The sequence below is a fragment of the Hermetia illucens genome, chromosome 3, assembly GCF_905115235.1.
Source record: "Hermetia illucens chromosome 3, iHerIll2.2.curated.20191125, whole genome shotgun sequence".
In the NCBI taxonomy this organism is placed as follows: Eukaryota; Metazoa; Arthropoda; class Insecta; order Diptera; family Stratiomyidae; genus Hermetia; species Hermetia illucens.
This window is the reverse complement of record NC_051851.1, coordinates 171,180,428-171,199,224: the sequence shown is the minus strand read 5'-3', so window position 1 is coordinate 171,199,224 and position 18,797 is coordinate 171,180,428. Positions and strand designations below refer to the sequence as shown.

Here is an 18,797-nt window from a genome sequence, read left to right as displayed (position 1 = left end):
CCGTACATCCTGGCCTCTCTCTTCAGAGCAAACTTGACACTGCATGGCTGAATGTCAAATTCTAGCCCGCCATAGCAGACTCAAATCCTTCGCGAGGTCTGTCATTTTCCCCATTAGGCAACCCTTGCGCCTAATGCAAATAACATGCTTTTCCCAACTTTGCCTCTGACGCACATCATCTTGCTCTAGAGTTTGTTAGTGATATATTCCGACTCCATCCCATGGATGGCCTTTAATTTTCGTAAGGCAAACTTTAGAGATCTGAACTCAGCCTTGTCGACAATTAACTGGGCTCCCCTCCTTTTTCACTAACGTGCGACCAAGCACTGAATACCTTCTATATTATTTTATCTGATCTTTTTCCCTCGTTACGTCCCCTCCTCTCCTAAACACCTGCACTCTTACCCTGCCTCCATCACCACTGAACTCAACAAAAAACTTCGTCAAAAACACACTGAGAGGGAGAAGTTCCTGCCTTGTACAACCTATGCTGCTTCGGCTTTTGTCAAAACTCTGAGTTCCTCGGTCAAATCGTTATTACTTCAGTCCAAAAAGAAATATCTGGAGAATGCTCACAGGAGCGTGAAAGCCTCAAACTTTCCTGGTTCCACATTCGCAAGTCCCACAGTCCCGCCTAGTTGTCTCCTCCTTCAATTAAATTCTCTGGTCCCGCTGATAACACCCTCAAACTATTTTGTGATTTGCTCTGTGCTACTTTTCTTAAATCTGTGTTCTTTCTCATCTCTCCTCTTCCCTTTCCCTATATCTCTTACCATTCCTTACTTTCCCCTCCCCTTATCGAGTACCTCACTAGCAAGCTTGACTCCAATGTCGACCGTAATTACGACGGTCTTCCAAAGCACGTTTTGCTTAAAACTTGTCTGCCCATCTCACTTCCCCTACCTCTTATTTTCAGCAAAAGCTTCGAAGAGAACCATTTTCTTAAACTGTGGAAGGAGGCTCTCATCATTACCATTCACAAAGTGACGATCGCACTCTTGCCGGGAATTACCGTCTCATTTCGTTCTTCTCCTCGTCTTCCAAAATCTTGGAAAATTATATCAACGACCGGGTGTCTGCACAATTAGACCACCTAATAGCGAAAGAACAACACGGCTTAATTAAGATTAGGTCCGCTACCGTGTCACAAGTCAGCAGCGAAATTGTCAGGCCTTATACTTCGCTCCTCCTCTGATTTTGACTCCATCCAACCCGTCTTAATTCTGTTCAACCCCCTCGTGACAAGCATCCTGGAGTATTGTTCAGTGATCTCATCACCCTTCCGTAACTATGACCCGTTTTTTTTTTCTTTGGTATAAAATTTCCCTATATGGACCACTTTCTGGATCTCTCTTTCCCACAGCAACACATGCAACGACCTTCAGATCTTTCAAGAGTCATAGGAGCCATAACAAACGAGAGATGGCAAAGAATGAGCCTAAGGCGAATTCGACTTCGAGCCTTTTGAGTCTTCTCAATTTTTGCCTTGAGCTGAAGGTGTGCTGCCTTTGTGCTTTTTTTTGGATGTCTGGAGTTCCTTATTAAGGCAGGTCTAGACCGGATACCGGTTGTTATGGTTAATGATGGTGTTGTGTAAAGCGAAGTGACTACTTTGAAATGTATGTGCCCCTGATTTACTGACTTACTAGCCTTTCTAGTCCTTTTAGTAGAAAAGAACTTAGACTGGTCGGTGGAAGCCTTTTGTATCCATGTATGTAGGTGGGTTCTCCTGGCTTGGTGATAAACATCTCCTTCACATCACCCTTGCGCTTGCAAAACGAACACGGTATTTATTCGAAATTTGTAGATCCAGGGCGTCCATTCCCCTTAATATTAGAGTAGAATGATATCAACCGGGCACGCAGTCTTGTATCTGTGGAACGAGTTAATTGTCCATTTTATTCGCTCCGGTGATACTACTTCGGTTGGTAGATCCAATCTCGGGTTGAGGGCTGTATACACCTGTTGCCCCTAAAATGGGAGCACTCCAGCGCTTCATCGCTTTCTGTCTACCTTTACCTCTGCAAACATAGATAATCCAGCTACCAGCTATGTTCTTTAACAGGGCTCCACTTCAACTTTGAGGCCGCCACAAGAGAGTATGTCTCTTCGTAAGAGCGTCCGCATAATGAGTTTTTCTCATGCTAGCTGTGATCATCTGAGTTATTTTCTCAACTGCAGCAATGGATTTGATGCGTCTCTCAGGGTTCGTAGCCATGGTGCCCAATTCTGTTTTATATGTCTGGTAATCTCCGTGGCAGTGAGTTTGGACGGCAAGTTCAAACTCAACCTTCTCTGAGCTACCGGTCATACCAACATTGAGCGACCGGCCAGGCAGGTTTCCTTTCTTAAAAATCCTCCGGTGGGGGCAGTTGGCGTTCCACTGGTAACTGCCAGGGATGGTATCTACTCGCACTACTTAACAGCTGCTGACTTCAGATAACAATATCCAATCGCAAGAACTTTTGGGATGGAGGCATATGGGAGAAGAGGAAGAAACCCTCAGACACCTCCTATGCAACTATCCAGCCCCAGCTAGGCTGTAGACACTTGGTAAACAATTTTTTGGGGATTTCACAGCACTAACTGCGCTTTTTGTTACCCCTGCTCTGAGACAATAATAAACAAAGGACTTTATCGGCGTATGTCATGCAATGGAATCTGCTATACTACAACAGCCGATGAGTAGCCGTAGAATAACATAGCACAGGACAATGCAGGAGGCGCGTAAGCTTCTCGGAAACCCCTGAGAGGGCCTAAAGTACATTCTTAGAAATCGGTAACGGTGCCGCATGGGTATGATTGACAGGTTATCTCCCACATAGACGGCCCCGATATTGGAGGGTATTTCCATCATAGATAAGACACGATCAAAGTCAGCAATCAGGGCCAAGTGATCCCCATATCCCATTACCAAACAAACAACAGAAGGAATCGGTTGACAGTGAGAAGACTGGACACAACCTACCTTGGAAGGTTTATTCAACTAAGCCATTGAGGTAAGAGGAAGACTTAGTTACAGAGGACACTACGATTTTACGTCACTGAGAAATGGATACGATTGCTTCTGTAGCGATTGGATGGATTGCTCCTGAACCGTGCCAAATCTTGTTTAGAGTCCCGAAAACAACTTCTCGCCCAACAGAAGTTTCCTTGCCATAATTTAAAACTGCAGAAAATTATCTGAATTTATGTACCTAATTTTGGTGAGGCGTGGTAGCTCGTTTCATTGCAGTGCGTTGGAATGATTTTGAGAGACTTGTTAGCACTGATGAAGGGAACAAGTGGTTCCCGAAATATCGACATTTGCAATATCAATAAATATCACTGGCGAATTGAAAAGGGAAAGTCTTAATTATTTCAAATATCTTTTGAGTTTTTAACTTTTATTACAAAGATTTTATCGAATCTCATTTGCTCTTTTTACTTTTTAATTTCGTATTTGGGAGAGACAGAAGTAAGTCGCTAAACCCCTCCAGCTTTTCGGAATTTGTGGTATATTAACTTCCTTCAAACTGAATCCAAGGTTGTGACGCAGTTCTTTATCGACCTTGATGTAAGCTTTTAGCCAATATTTCCATTTAATTGATTACATAGTCATCTTGGAAGATAGCAACTGAATGTGGAATCTATTTTTGGGCTGCGTTTTGCATAAATTCCAACGAACACCAAAATTTAAGATATTTTCAAACTGAGCAACTCCGAAAATCTGATGGAAATTAGGGGCGACAAAGAAATGATTTGGTAGCGCTTCTTTCTGTTGTTTCTGGACTCCAACCAAATCCTTCTTATTTTCAGAAAAAAGCCTAGAAATTCAGCATTAATGAGGGGCATTCTTATTAGCATCCGGAAGGACATGGAAAGAGACACACTAATAAAAACTTGCTGTACAGATAATATATCCTTGTCCGGTTTCCTGGTCATTCTTAGGATTTTTTTCTTTCAACTGTCGAAAAAGGACATCCCCCAAATTGTTAGCGGACTTATTCTATTCAAGGAAGACCTAGAACTTGACCTGAAGTTCCGATGATAAACAAGTTTTTCCTCGGTATTCAGTACAAAAGTTCGTCCTTTTTCAAGGCCAACAAAACATTTCTCTTTCTTAATAAATAAATATATTTCGAGAGAATACCAAATTGAGTATTCAGGAATCAATCGGAACGTAAGATTTCCTTTTTCTTTTTGTCCGAATAATTTCATTTAATGCTGAATACAATTCCGAATTTAATGCAGGACACAATTCCAGGATGCTCAGCAAGCTTTTGTGTCTCTTAAAGACTTAAAGGGCAGACATTTCTTGAGGGTGTTGGAAAAGTTTTGGATTGTTAGTTGCCCTGAAATTCCAAGGGTAGTTAGGGTAACGAACCCGGCGAAAACCTACGCATAATCTTTGTCAAAGGAAAATGTTTGGTCCTTGTTTACAGAGGCTGAATTTTCGCTTGTCTTAAATTTAAGTGTGTCCTTTAAACGACCAAGACTAGGATGAATTATTTATTTTAAAGTTCCTCCACGTGAACAAAACTGAACTGGAATGAATTTAGATATCAGCATCTAAGATTCTGAATCCCAAGTGTATTCGAATCCCAAGACATGAATATCTTATTCAAGCAATTGTATCTCGTTTCCACCAAGCTAATTTTTTTAATGAACTCTTAGAAGTTCTCGTCTTCGTCCTGACGGCAAACAATGTTATTCATAGGAAAATATGTTTCATTAGAAAAAGGACAGCAAGAAAACATATCCTGCAGATATTCAACTTCTATATAAGTATCTCGCCTGTATCCTTTTTGTTGTATATTTTCTGAACCCAATTGAAATAAAGAAATTTCATCCGAGCAGCGAGTTCAAGGGAGTCTGTTATACGCGAAACAAAGAACTTTCTTCGCGGAATGAGTTGCAGACGGGGGGGGGGGGGGGGGGAGAGGGTTGTATTTTTCCGATATTTTGTTGTGATATCTAAATCAGAAATGCTGAGGAAGATTTCGGATGGCAACAGTTCTAGATGAAGTATTTCGTGAGTGAGAGTATGTGACGGAAATTATGAATTTTATTCTTGAGCCCATCAATGAACCAGAGACATCAGCTTAGTTGGGTCCTGAGAGAGCAGGTGCACCGATTGCATTTATATCCCATATTCGGTACTGTCCAAGAAGTAGGCTATTTTCATGGGGCTGTCCTGTCCTCAACATTCCCAAACCTTATTTAGTGCTCATGCTCAGTGTTTTGGTTGGACTCCAAAAATGAGTCCTGCCTCACATTTTTGAACCCCTCACCTCCTAAGAAACCTGAGACCTACTTCATGAAATATCAATCCATGCCTTTCGTTTGATACGGAATACGGTTATGTTCGGAGGGCACAAAATTGTGCATCTTCAGTTTCTCTCAATGTGGACCCCCTTTGAAACGACATACAAAATAACCCCTTTAAGTGTAAGCATAGGATTTCACAGTTTGCACAAATTCATCAAATTTCATCCTAATCGGTTTAGCTGTTTCCAAAGGGCTGTGGTAAGTTGTTAGATCTCCCATCAGGTGTGAGCACAGGAGGTGTATAGGGGCGTACCTAATAAAGTGTAAACATGTTCTCATTTACTTTCCGCGGTTATGGCCCGGAATCATAGAAACGGCTGCACTCGGCCGCAGATACAGAGTTCGCTATGAGTTCTCGAAGCGGACACAGATCAGCAGCAGAAGCATTTCGAGAGCGGCTAAGCGCCTTCTTTGAGGAAGTATCTCTCCTGGACAGTGGTGCCAATAATAACTGGTCAAGTCCAGCAAGGTAATTTCAAAAAAGGAGCAATTAAAAAAAAATTTTGTTAACAACTGCAGCACCAGATACGGACAGGATGCCTGCCAAGAGCTGCAAGATGATACTCCCGGAGAAGTTATCATCGGAAGAAGGATCCTCCTGAAAAAAATCGAGGAATTAAAATAAGAGAAGGCGAGCAACTGGATTGCCATCAGTGCATCATCAAGCAGTTGGAGGAGCGCTTGGCACCCCTCGAAGGGAGAATGCCGGTACCAGCGTCGGAGTAATAGCAACGACAACATCAACGTCAACAATAATATCAACAACAGAAGCAGCAACAAGACCAACAACAACAACCCCAAGATTGAAGAGAGATGTGCCTCGAAGTACTCATCGAGGAAAAGGAAGACGACAAATTCAACTTGTGCAACGGAAGAAGAGAAGAACAAAAGATGCGGTCAATCGTGTAAGTGCTCCTCCACAGGCACCCTCGCCCCAAACTACCCGCCAAAAAAAAAGAAAAAATTCCGCCCAACACTGGGTACATAATTAATGTAACTCAGTTCCTGTGAATTCTAAAAGAAAAGGGGTTGAAAGCAACCCTAAAGAAACGAGGGCCGATAGGGTCCTCATCTTTGCGCAGAGCATCGAAGATCTTGTGGCGGCCTGCAACCTCGTTAAAGAAAAGGGGCTACATGAGACAACTAGCTTAGCTTCAAGGACTCAGTCCTTAGCAATCCACGGTCTCCACAAAGAGACAGGCCCGGCTGAGCTCAATGAAGAGGATCCGCGAGTCGAACCTGGTCACGCAAATCGACAAGCATCTCCATAGCCAGAACCCAACGCTCCCGTTGAAGTCGCAATCGGGGCCGCTCATGGCTACCTTCGAGCTCTGTCAAATTTTTTGGCAAACCACCAGCAATTGCTCCATTGTGTGCAGGTGCGTGAGGTGCACAAAAACCTATGTGCGGGGGGAATGCCCAAGACCCGCCCCCCTCCCAACGTGTCACCGCACAAGTGTTGGTAGATTCAATGAAAGCGGATTTCTACTATATTTCAGAGACACAATTAAAAAGCAGGCACAATGTAAATTTTACCGGTTATAACATTATCCGGAACAATACAAACGGTACCGCTCTGTTAGTCAGAAAAAAGAGCGGCACAGAACTATTATAGTTTGCCAATGACACGCTCATCTTCTCGTCGTGCATCCGACCCGGTAAGGCAGCTAATGCTATTTATCAGATCTCTGCGTGTACTACCAAACTTGGAGCATGAAAAATCAATGAGGCCAAAACACAGGTCATCACTCTTCGGAGAAAATCCAGATACTTGGGATCTAGATCTATCCACAGAAAAGCTAAACGTCTAAAGATACGAGTCGGGAATACTGCGGTGAGCAGTTCACAAAAAATGGCATTTCATGAACATTTAAGATTCGATCCCTACGTAAAGCGCGTGGTGAATAGATTAGGACTTTGCACTAAAACTAAGCTGACTCTATGTAAAGTTCTTATAAAAGCCATTCTTTGTTACAATGCCCCCACATGGATCATTTTTCCACACCACAGACCGGGGAGCACAGTTTGAGTGTACCATCTACAGGTAAACGTGGTCAACGAATACTATCAAAAACATTCAAGGCCACGCTTATGTGTTACTAGCGTATCTCTTGGGTGGAGCTACGACTAGTCGTCCTGCCTTCTATTGAGGCCCCGTACAAGGAAGACCTGAAGGCGTCCCTATCAGAACTTCTCCTCTCAGGGAGCCTGAAGAGTTCTTCGCCAGGTAGGATGTACAAGTGCGCACAGTCACCTTTCTGAACAAACGGCAACATTTTCAGGTTTTGTGGTCTTACTAGTCAACCCCAACATTTCCTCCAAGCAGGATTCGAGACATAGACATACGTCTTCAAAGTAGTATTTTCAATCAAACTCCCCTCAGGGGTGACTTGTGATTAAAGATCACAAGTTCGAGTTGCGCACGACACGAGGAATGGCGCACTCCAGGTGTCCGAGCAATAGCTCTGAACCCCTAGCTGGCAATATACATACCAGCACCCTAGGTGGCAGCTTTGAAAAAATTTCTTGGTGAAGACCGAAGGGGGAAGGATCTGTTACGAGGGCGGCATGCCGTAGGCCACGAAGTTCATGAACGCCATGAGCAGGTAGATGATAAAGTGAAAATCAGCGAGGAGAAGGGGAGTTACGTTCTCTGTAGGAATCGTAGCGCATCTGGTAAGAGCGTTGCACATACTGCGGACTGGGGGTGCTATCTGATCTTGCGAGGGTATTGGAAAGTGCGATCTTGATTGGCATCCTACAGACCATTATGCACTGGAGTTTAACCGCTAAGCTAATCTAGTGTTCATTAACGATCGATACCAAAACAAGGACCCAACTTCATTGCATCTCGGCTTGTCAGATACTATTGTTAGTGGAGATCGGAACGACAGTTGGTTTCGAGTTTTGCTCAAGGACGGGGGTGTTTAGGGGTGACTTTTTTCTCGTCTATCTAACACCAAATGAGATGATGCCTGACTTTCTAAACAGGCTTGATACCACGGAAGAAACTTCCCTGGGCACTGGAGATAATCCTGACTGGACTTGACTTCAACGTGAGGAATACCTAAATCAGGGAACGGTGCTCTGAAATGGCAACGGGAAGGGGTTCATAGTGATAAGCACCAGATCCATGCGAACGTTCAGACGCCAAGTTCGCGAAGGGAACATTTTCGATGTAACCTTGAAATCATTGGACGGGTCGACAGTTCTGGAACAATTTTCGGCAACTGAGTGTCGATACGTTGCATTCGAGATGGTGGGCGCTATCTCTCGGCGGGCAGCTGTCCGGCGTTCTTTCTGCGCGTGCAACTTTGCGAAATTGGACATAGTCCTGGAAGGAGTTCATTGAGCTGTGGAACACAACTGTCGATTTCGACGGGAATTGCCCCGAGTATGTCAGAAATGCCTTTGATATTGTAAGATGGAAAGACATGCTAGGCACATTAGAAAATTGATTTCACGGGCCGGGCTATCCCTTACGTATATTGAGAGACCGGTGCCTGCCCTATGGGGCACTAGAGGGTCAGGAAAGACGTGAAGCACGCCGAGGGAAGCACAAGAGACCCATCTTAAGGCAGCTCCTCTGTAACGAGTCTCGCGATAGTTTGCTTCAGCTTGACATGATAGAAGAGTCACGCCTGGCCGGTTGTGCTCTAACCGAAGTAGTCATCCTAACTTAAAAATAGAATCCCTACCTTCCGCCCAATGTTGATCAGTAAGTTTATAATAGACTTAAGATCGGCAGTTATGTATCTTGGATTGACGCTGCCTTCAAAACTTTCTCGAGTAAATCAGAGCAAGAGGCAACAACGCTCCAATACGAATTTCGTCCTTAGGACCCACTAAAGGCAATCTTCGGAGGTTTAGGAAGAGACATCTTATTGGGAGTCATGCTTTACGGCGGTACCGAGGTGACGATCTTTACGGGTGTGATGGGGATAACGATTGATACCCTTTGCCCTCCTTGCTAACGAACGTAAAGCCATGTAGAGGCGTGGGGATAAGTCCCAAAAGAGTCCCCTCTCTCACAAAAGGAGTCAAGAGCCAGAAGGAGTGCGCGGCTCATCGATAACTTAAGACCGAGGCTAAATGGCAAGTATGGTTGGATTGATTATTTGCTTACCCAGCTTCTAAACTTGCATGGAGGCTTCTAGTCTTAGCTGTACAACAATGGAAAGCCACGTTTCCCTGTCTGGATATTCTGCCTTTCTAAGGTTTTGTGTGAAACAAAACCTTAATAGAATCGAGACGGTGTCTATCTGCCCGTCTGTCTGTTTGTCTTTTTTTTTTTTGAGGAGGTGGAAATCTTCAAAAGACTCTAGCCTGGGTAAGCCAGAGTGTGGGATTTTTACCCACTAAAACCACCCCCGACTCCCCCCCCCCTACCCCGTGGAATCACCTTTAGGTATTACATTACGGGGCGGAGTTAGCTTACTTTAGCTAGGTCTCCTTTCGTCTACCCGCATGGTTGGTAACCGCGTCTTCCTCACTTCTTCTGCTTTTCGCAGTTTATCTTGGATTACAGCGATCATGGAACTGATCGCATCCCAGTCTTCCTGACAGGCTATCATTCTCCGGACAAAATTTTCCGGTGATACCACTTCACCTAGGGTTTCCTCTAGGTTCCTCCTTTCTTCCAACCTAGGACACTGAAAGAAAACGTGCGCTGAGTCCTCTGGGACCCTGCAGTTTGGACAATTAGACGAGGTGTCCAATTTAAACTTGTAAAGGTATTGACGGTATCCTCCATGGCCGGTGAGAAACTGGGTGAGATTATAATTGATCTCCCCACACTTTCTCTCCAGCCACTCCCCGATGAAAGGGATCAACCTGTAAGTCCAACGACCCTTTTCTGACTGGTCCCATCGTTGTTGCCATCTGCTTATAGATCTCTCCCTTTCGGCTTTTTTCACCTGAGATAAGGGAGAGGTGGACCGGGTGTTATAAATTTTCACCATTTCGGTTGCCAGGATGTCAATGGGCATCATTCCCGAGATGACGAACGCTGCATCGTCTCAGACGGTCCTGAAGGCAGAACACACCCTTAAAGATGTTCTTCTGTAAACCGCACTCAGTTTATGTGTATTGCCTAAAACCTACATTGCTTTTCCCAAAACTGGGACTGCATACAGCATGATAGAGCTCACCACCCTGGCTATGAGCGGCCTGCAAGTATGCCGCGGACCTCCTACGTTTGGCATCATACTTGCGAGAGCCATACTCGTGGTGGATGCTCTTTTACAAGAATGCTCAATGTGCTGCTTAAAATTAAGTCCTCCGTCTATCATCACCCCCAAGTATTTAATGGCCGGCTTGGAAGTGATGATACGCTTCCCGATTCTAATGCAGGCGTAATTTCTTTCGCGGCGCTTAGTGATGAGGACCGCTTCCGTCTTTTCCTCAGCGAGTGCCAGTCCAGCACTCTCTAACCAAGCCTTAATAACACTGATTGCTTCGCTTGAGTACAACTCAGCATCCTCGAGATGCTTTGCGACCACAACCAGTGCTATATCATCGGCGTACCACGGCCACCACCATGGCCTCCTCTGGAACCGGAAGGTTGAGTACATCATTATACATGATGTTCCACAAAAGTGGGCCCAGTACAGAGCCCTATGGGACGCCCGCGGAGACAACGCACTCTTTGGTACCATCATGGGTATCATACCAGAGTCTCCGCTCTTTCAAGTAGTTATCAATAATAGCGGCGAGGTAGGTGGGAACACCAATCGTCGCCAGAGACTTTCGTATAAGGTTCCAATTGGCCGAGTTAAATGAATTCCTCACATCCAGGGTCACCACCACATAATATTTGCTGGTACAACCCCTTCCGTGAATTGCATTCTCGGCCAAGCCAGCAACCACTTTGATGGCATCAATGGTTGATCTGGAACGGATTACGGATTACGGAACCCATACTGCCTATCTGAAAGGCCCCCTTGGCTCTCGACGACTGGGAGTAGTCTATTATAAATAACCCGCTCCAACATTTTCCCCATAGTGTCTAGAAGACATATGGGTCTATAAGAGGATGGTTCCCCTGGAGGTTTGCCAGCCTTAGGCAACAGCACCAGCTTCTGCCGTTTCCATGGTGCAGGAAAGATACCCATGTCGGAAGGTACGTTTCGAACAGCTCCGCGAACATATCCGGTCTACATTTGACGGCAAGTTTGAGTGCCTTATTGGGTATGCCGTCAAGACCCGGGGCTTTACTGTCGACTATTCGACTGCAGATCCCCATCAGCTCGTCCCTAGTGACTGGTGGAATCGGCGTCACATTCAGGGGCGCTGAGGAAATACTCCCTGGATTATTTTCACAAAATTATTCCGGGATAGGTCTACATCAGATTTCCAGGTCCATGAACGTCAAGTGCCACATAGGAGTATCGAAATAACGCCATAAATGAAGTAGAGAATTTTAACCCACATTGGGTGCCGAATGGAATATGTTTCTGAATTAGAATTTGCCCTTTACGGGTGGATTACAAGTGGGTGTTTTTTACTTATCATAGCCTTTCACCGTGTTCAAACTAATCTCGCTACAGCACTCAAAGATACTATTTCATCCACAACAGGTTCACCCCTAATCAAGGCATAAAGTTTTACCTCAGGACAGCTGGGCTCATCCCAGAAAATTTCACTTACAGACTCCTCCTCGCTTAGTCTACTTTTTACAATTTAAGATATACGTTCTGACATGCAATTTAGTCGACAACAAACAACGGCACTAACATGAATTCCAACAATTGCGTTTCTACGGTTTCATTGTTGAAAAAGCACCACGCCGGGCCGAGGGTAGTAACGCAGGAAAACGAGAAACTTATCATAACAGCCATGATTTGCACCTGCATTCATACACCATAGCGCACAGGTGCCAGATACGAAATGAAATTGTATCTGGAGCTGGAATCTGCAATTGCTTTTAAGGGTATTCAGGCGTCCGTTCAACATTAGTATGCTGGTGAAAGTCAATTTCTCCCTATGCGCCGCTTGCTGGGTCTTTTTTTCCACGACAGGTGCTCCACTTTACCTTCATGCATCCCTAATCCACGAGCAAACAAGCCATCAACTATTCAGAAAATTCCAATGTGCATTTTCGTGCCTGTCATTGCCCAGGATTTCTTTTCTTGTTGTATGTCCCACACTTGTAACAGGGACATATTCTTCAAGTGCCCAAAACTGGTTTCAATGACTCAGGATTACAATGGCATGACGTCCCCTGTGCGTTTGAGTTTAAAGCTCCTGAAAAAGGCATGGCACGACTATGCAGCCCCTACTATAGATTTCGTCCATCTGGAAACTGCTCATGCTACCATTTCGGGTCATGTAATTGAGGGACAATCTGAGTTACAATTTTCCACTGCAGAGGAAAAATAAGGCCCAAAAAAAAAACGTCATGAAAGTAAAATGAGGGAACACGGCGCAACGAGCAAACCGTCATAGGATACATGCACCGGGCAATTTTCAGATATGTTCCGTAATGGCGTTTCATGCTCCTCCCAACTGAAAACCTCGTTTTCCTCCATTGTTTTGTCTTCTTCTAGTTCACACTAACATTGCATTGCGGAATGAAAATTTCAGATCAGTCCTGGAGTTACACAAAAGATTCGAAACGGACAGGGATTGCCCTTGTTCCTTTGCTTTTCCTCGACAAACACAGGGAATCCTGTGAACTCACCGGGCAGAAATCCGAATCATTCGAATCAAGCCAAATGTATGAGCTTCGAAATGAGGGCATCGCAAATTTGAAAATATTCAAAGGTACTTTGCCCGAGAACAGAAGGGAATAGGCTCAGGATATTTGCCCAATATGCAGGTATAGGGCGGGAAAATTCCGTAATCATCGTGTCCACAGAAAGCCCAGGGTATTTGCGAAACGAGCCCCATTTGGAATTATAAAACCTACAAAGATATCCTGAGAAGGTTACTGCCAGAGAAAATTGAATCTTTCTGGGTATGCATATCGAGCCCCGAATTACGGGGCTAAAAGGAAATACAAATCCAATTTTTCGATTTGACACGATTTTCGCTGAACGTAATTTTTCAGGACTTCTACGAAGTGTCGTACTTGTGCCCGTATCTGTCATCGTCCTGGAACAAGAACGGTAGCCACTGCAACTGAAACGAGAGATACATCCATCTATAATTCATGAACTCATATACGTACCGTGGCTGGCGAATTCAATTTAAGAGCACATGGAAGAATTGCTAGTCCACCTTTTTGTGCCACCACCTTCGTATTATTCTTCGTTGTAAAATGTGATGATGCCGATGTGCTAAAGTGATTCTGAAAACTCGATGATGATAGTTTTCCCATATCTGCAATGGAATAGAGAAAAAAGTGGGGATGAAAAAATCAGCAGAGAAAAAAATGCAACTGAGAATTGATGAATCCCGGGGCGGGATGCAGGCAAACGACGTGTGAGGGTGCGAAACTGCTCCAAAAGGAATAATGCATGTAACAATGAAGTTTGCTTGGGAAATGAATGTTAATTGATTTTATGTGTATGTGTGCTTTTATGCAGGGAAATCTGGGAATCTGGCCCGCTTGCTGACGGAGATGCAAGCTCCACTTAGAATTCGGTAATTAGAACTCTGAAATTGAGGAATTTCATGAGCAAGAATGGAGAATCAGATGTGCAAACATAGAACACATTAGATCTTCAGTATTTAATTTAGTCGAGTATCTAACTATCTGAGATAACTTTCAGGAAGTACTTTTGAGGAGTCTCTGCAAAATGTGTTCCGACAAATGGTTTTAGATTAGATTTTTAGGTACACAGAGAAAGTAGGTAAGCCTGCAAACAGCTGTCATATTTTTCTCCTGAGTAGCATGGGGTGGTGAGTTGGTCCTAGCTAGGTTCCCACATAGGTCCCTTTTTTGCTGAAGAATGGTGCTTCGTAACAGAATTGGCGCCCAACGTGGGGTCACAGTTTTGCTTACGCAACAGAGCTGGCGCCCAACGTGGGGTCGCAGTACGCAACAGAGTTGGCACCCAACATAAAACATTCTCACTATCTTTTGGGGTTTACCCCCACCGCGTCTGTTAGTATTAGGATCTCCCTCGGCAATTACCTGCCTTGTCGTGGTGAGTGAGCTCAGTAAGGAAGATCCTTTAGGAAACGAGAGCTGACACCTGGAACCAAGCAGTAATCAAAACCCTTAACCAAGGCGGGAGGCTGAATGGTTACAGGGGTTAAGATGTGGCCGTAAACGGTGAACTCTCGATACCAGGCGACCCCCAGTTTCAGCTAACCTTGTCTCGGCAAAACTGAGACCATGACAGCCAATCATGAGAACAAAAATCTCATGACGATCCAACCCCGATTGCCTGAGTCTAGGCACATATTCTTCACTAACGCAAGGGGGAACCAATCTAATTGGCACGGGCCGAAGCAAGCCCCTTCTGTCCGCACTCCTGATCCCAGGCTAAAATCTGTGCCACCTGCTGAAGCAAAAGTCTTGCCCATGGGTAAGCACCTGTCCACGGACAGCAAACAGCTTTCGGGCATACCGCCCCCGTGCAAACCGCCGTCGGGCAAGCCACCTTCGGACAAATCATAACCCACGGGTCGTGCCAAGGTTAAGGGAAAAGGATCGTTCAGAGCGCCAGCGGCTAAGGAGAAACCCAAACGGCAGTGGTCCTCAGACGATCCCAAATCTTGGACACAAAAGGTAGCAAAGAGGGCTCGGTCAGCAACAGCTAGGCCTTCATTTGCAGCCACGGCTATCGAAGCCGATGGATGGGTCTTGTACGACGACTCTAATCCATCAGGTTAAGATACTGATCAGTGCGAACTGCCTAAGAGGAAACTCCTCCTAACTTTGAGCCGGTTGGCATATACCGTCAAATGTTATGATTTAACATTGCCGACGAAGACACGAATGAGTGGTCAGGTAGCACTGCTCCCCGATCAACCATTTGTGAGAGGGTGCGCGACTAACCCTGTAAAGGGTCTCTGAGCTGTCATCGTTCAAAAAGTGCGTCCTCTGGCTTCCAGAAGAAGAGCGTAACGGTGCTGAGGTTCTGGAACAACTTAATGTCTTTCCAAAGACGAATCTGGAAACCATATGCTCGACCGGTATTAGAGTTGCAGAAATTCCCGGATTGACGCATGACCATATAATTGGCCCTCTTTCCACGCTCCAATGGTATCGAGTCTACATGCGTCGTTGGCTGCTTTCCGTTTCACCTCCAAATGAATGAAAATCCTAGTGAACATAACTAGCCTTCCTAGTGTTCATCGTGAATTCCATTGCGGAACCACCAACTGTGGATTTCATGCAGAGTTGCATTCAAGCGGTCACACACTGTGCCGGTAATTATTACGGCTAAATCATCCATAAATTCTTGCGCGAAGACTTTTTGTCCTCCAGTAGCCACAGCAGGGTATCCATTACCAGGAGCCATAACAGCGGAGAGAGAATCCTTCCCCGTGGGCAGCCCCTAAGGTGTCCTGCCTCAATAGACTTCTGGCCGACCAGTATATGCATTTTTTTCCACCTTATGCTCTCCTTTAGAATCTTCTGTGCCTCTTTATAGCGATTCCCGCCAACGGCTGAATTACACTTCAGGGCACGATTTAGAAGCATCCTTGCCGTTCCCTTTTGTCCAGGCGAATTCGCGTTCCACCATGGTGTTTTACCCTTCTTTGGCGTCTTGAGTGGACAACTTTTTTCGAAAGCTTCTCTCATGTTAGTTGCGATCATTTGGGTTGTCTTTTTAATTCCAGCAATAGATTTAATGCGCCTCCCAGGGATAGCAGCTCGGGCGCTCAGTTCTATTTTATACGTCGCCCAATTTGTCTTCCGCGGATTCCAAAATGAAGTGGGTGGAGGTGGATCCATGCCCATTACGAAATCAATGCGTCTGTGATCTGAAAGTGTGATATCGTTTGATACTCTCCACCTCCCGATCAGAGCCGCAATGCCACCATGATGTCGATGACCTCTCGCCTGACCACGTTGAAGAAAGTGGGCGGGGGCACTCAAACATCGCTAGTAATAAGGAGGCTGGCAGACTGGCTCGCCGAGGGTCCTTATCCACAATGGTGGGGCCAGGTGGGGTCAAGTCTACTCTGAAGGGTGAAACTGCAAGGATTCACGCAGCCAATTGGAGAAATTTGAACTATTGCTGGCAGGCAAAGATCCTTATGAAAGGACCTGGGGTCGCCAGAGCGACATTTTTGTTGTCCCTTAGGAAGTGGGACATGAAAATTTTTTAACGGGACACTACTCCTTAAACTATCATATGGAAAAGATTGGGGTGGTGGTTTCGGCTGTATGCAGCCAATGTGAGAAGGACGAAGAGACGGCCCTGCACTTTTGATGCAGCTGCCCGGCTTCATTAGATTTCAGACGAACGCACCTTGACCCACCTTGAAGAAATTCATTGAAAAATCTGCACACTCTTTGCCTCTGGAGAATGTTCTCAGATTCGCTAAAGCCTGTGAACGCGGTAGGCGGGAAGCCATTGAATAGGCGATTTACATGAATAGTCCAATGGGGCTGCCAATGACCTAAGTGCTTCCTTCGTTTGTGAATACTCTAATGCCTAAACGAACTTAGGAGGACTTTGATCACTAGGTGAACTTCCTTTTGTAAGTTCGAGCTCGACGCCCGAACCACGGATCTTCAACGGATTCCTCTGCATAGCCGGCTGAAACTATTGCCAAGGTACCTGAGTGGATGATGTATTATAGAAAGAAGCGGAATGGATCATGTCCATTCATTTACCCATCCGAAACTCAAGAGCTTCCCCTTTTAAATGTTTGCCAAGGAGTTTTGCTTGATTTCACCTCTGCCACTTCTTGCACCCCTCAAATTTGACATCGGCCGATTGAATGATTAAGTGGGAAAGCTCTCTTGCTGATTGGGGCGCAGATATACTGAGTAACTCGCCTGAGAATATCGATGAGCGTTGGGTCCACAGTTCGTCGGGCACGTCCCGAAAGAGCGCAAGATTTCTTCTAGCTCTTTGGAATTCTGGAAGCAGATGTATGAACAAAATTGAAGGCTCTATTGACTGCTGCAAGTGATGGCGGGCGTGACTAGTTCGGGGTCAGATATCGAGCAAAATTCTGGGAAATCCAATGTAATGTGGGGCGGGACAAAATGGAATTTGTTGCTTGCGTTAACAGTCGGCTTCTCATCCACGATGACGAACAACTGCAGAAGTGGAAAGAACACGCGACCACGTGTCTTAACCTTTTCACAACCGGTGAAGTTCTTCCCCATATGGATGAACTGGTTAGTCACCGTAACATGCAAATGCGGACTGTTCCTGGAAACAGAAAAGAAAGCATATCGCCCATCAATGCACTCAATCAATCGACAGGGTTATTCACTGCTTCACCTAGGGATCTACTGTTTCCACCCATACAGACATCTTGGGATTCCGAGACCTTTCATGGAGAGTGGAAGAAGTGGATGATCATCAGGATCCCGAAACCACCAACAAAATCAAGGTTCTCAGTCTGACGGGTCATCGTACTCTCCCCATCTGCATTAAAGAGCAGAGCAGCCAAATTGTCGATCGATTTGAATATCTGGGAGGCGGGGTTTCTTCGGATGGTGGCGCCGAAGTGGATATTGTTCAATGCATTAACAGTGCTAAATACGTCTTCGCTGCTCTGTCTAAAATCTGGAAGTGGAGTTATCTAAATACAAAGATCAAATTGAGAGTGTTCTGTGCTAGTGTTGTTTTTTGTGTTTCTATATGGGAGCAGCACATGGAAAGAGAGCTCCATTGTTACCAACTCCTGTATCCTTAAACTGGGTAATGCGGTAGTTGGTCTCAACGTGTTTCCGCTCAAGCCACATCCTAATGTTGGCCATGAGCCTGTGCGTCCACCAACCTTTCGTAGGCTAGTCCCATCTGCGTTGCCAGAGGTCATTCCTATATTTGCATGCTACAGCACACTCATTTCATTGGCCATAACGTCTACAGAGATCATGCCGGCCATCGCTTGCATTGCCTCACTTGATGTGGTCCTAAAAGCACTGCAGACCCTCAAAGCCATTAGCTGCTAAACCGAGTTCACCTGCTTCCATTTCTGAATGGTTGAAAGCGTCTCTGTCCACACAGATAACGTAAAGCAGGGGCATCCTGAAACCACTCCGGCTAGAAACTACTTTCGACATGGTTTCGCGTCCAACAAGATCAACCCAGTCTTTCTGGGCAGGACTTTACCAGCCTTACTGTTTCCGATGCGTAGAACTCCACATCCTATGGGTATTTTGCTGTAACAGCCATAGCTAGATCATCTACAATCATTGCCATCTTTGGGACGGGGAGGGTATGTACACCATTATACATGATATTCCGCAACAAGGGACCCAGTACCAATCGCTGTTGCACCCCTGCTGTGACAATATACTTGTTGGAGCCCCCATCCGCCCCTTATCCGAGACTCCTCTCTGAGGGATAATTTCTCATCAGATTTGCTAAATACCCGGGAACATCTATGCCATTCACCGCCCC

The 18,797-nt window shown here is 45.3% G+C and overlaps 1 protein-coding gene across 1 annotated transcript in view; it reads right to left on the bottom strand.

The window, feature by feature from the left end:
- LOC119653208 overlaps positions 1-18,797 on the bottom strand; it is a 307,226-nt gene that overhangs the window by 59,868 nt on the left and 228,561 nt on the right. The window contains exon 5 of the mRNA XM_038057775.1: positions 13,481-13,632. Coding sequence (XP_037913703.1) covers positions 13,481-13,632 — 152 coding nt within the window. The remainder of the gene's footprint in view (positions 1-13,480; positions 13,633-18,797) is intronic.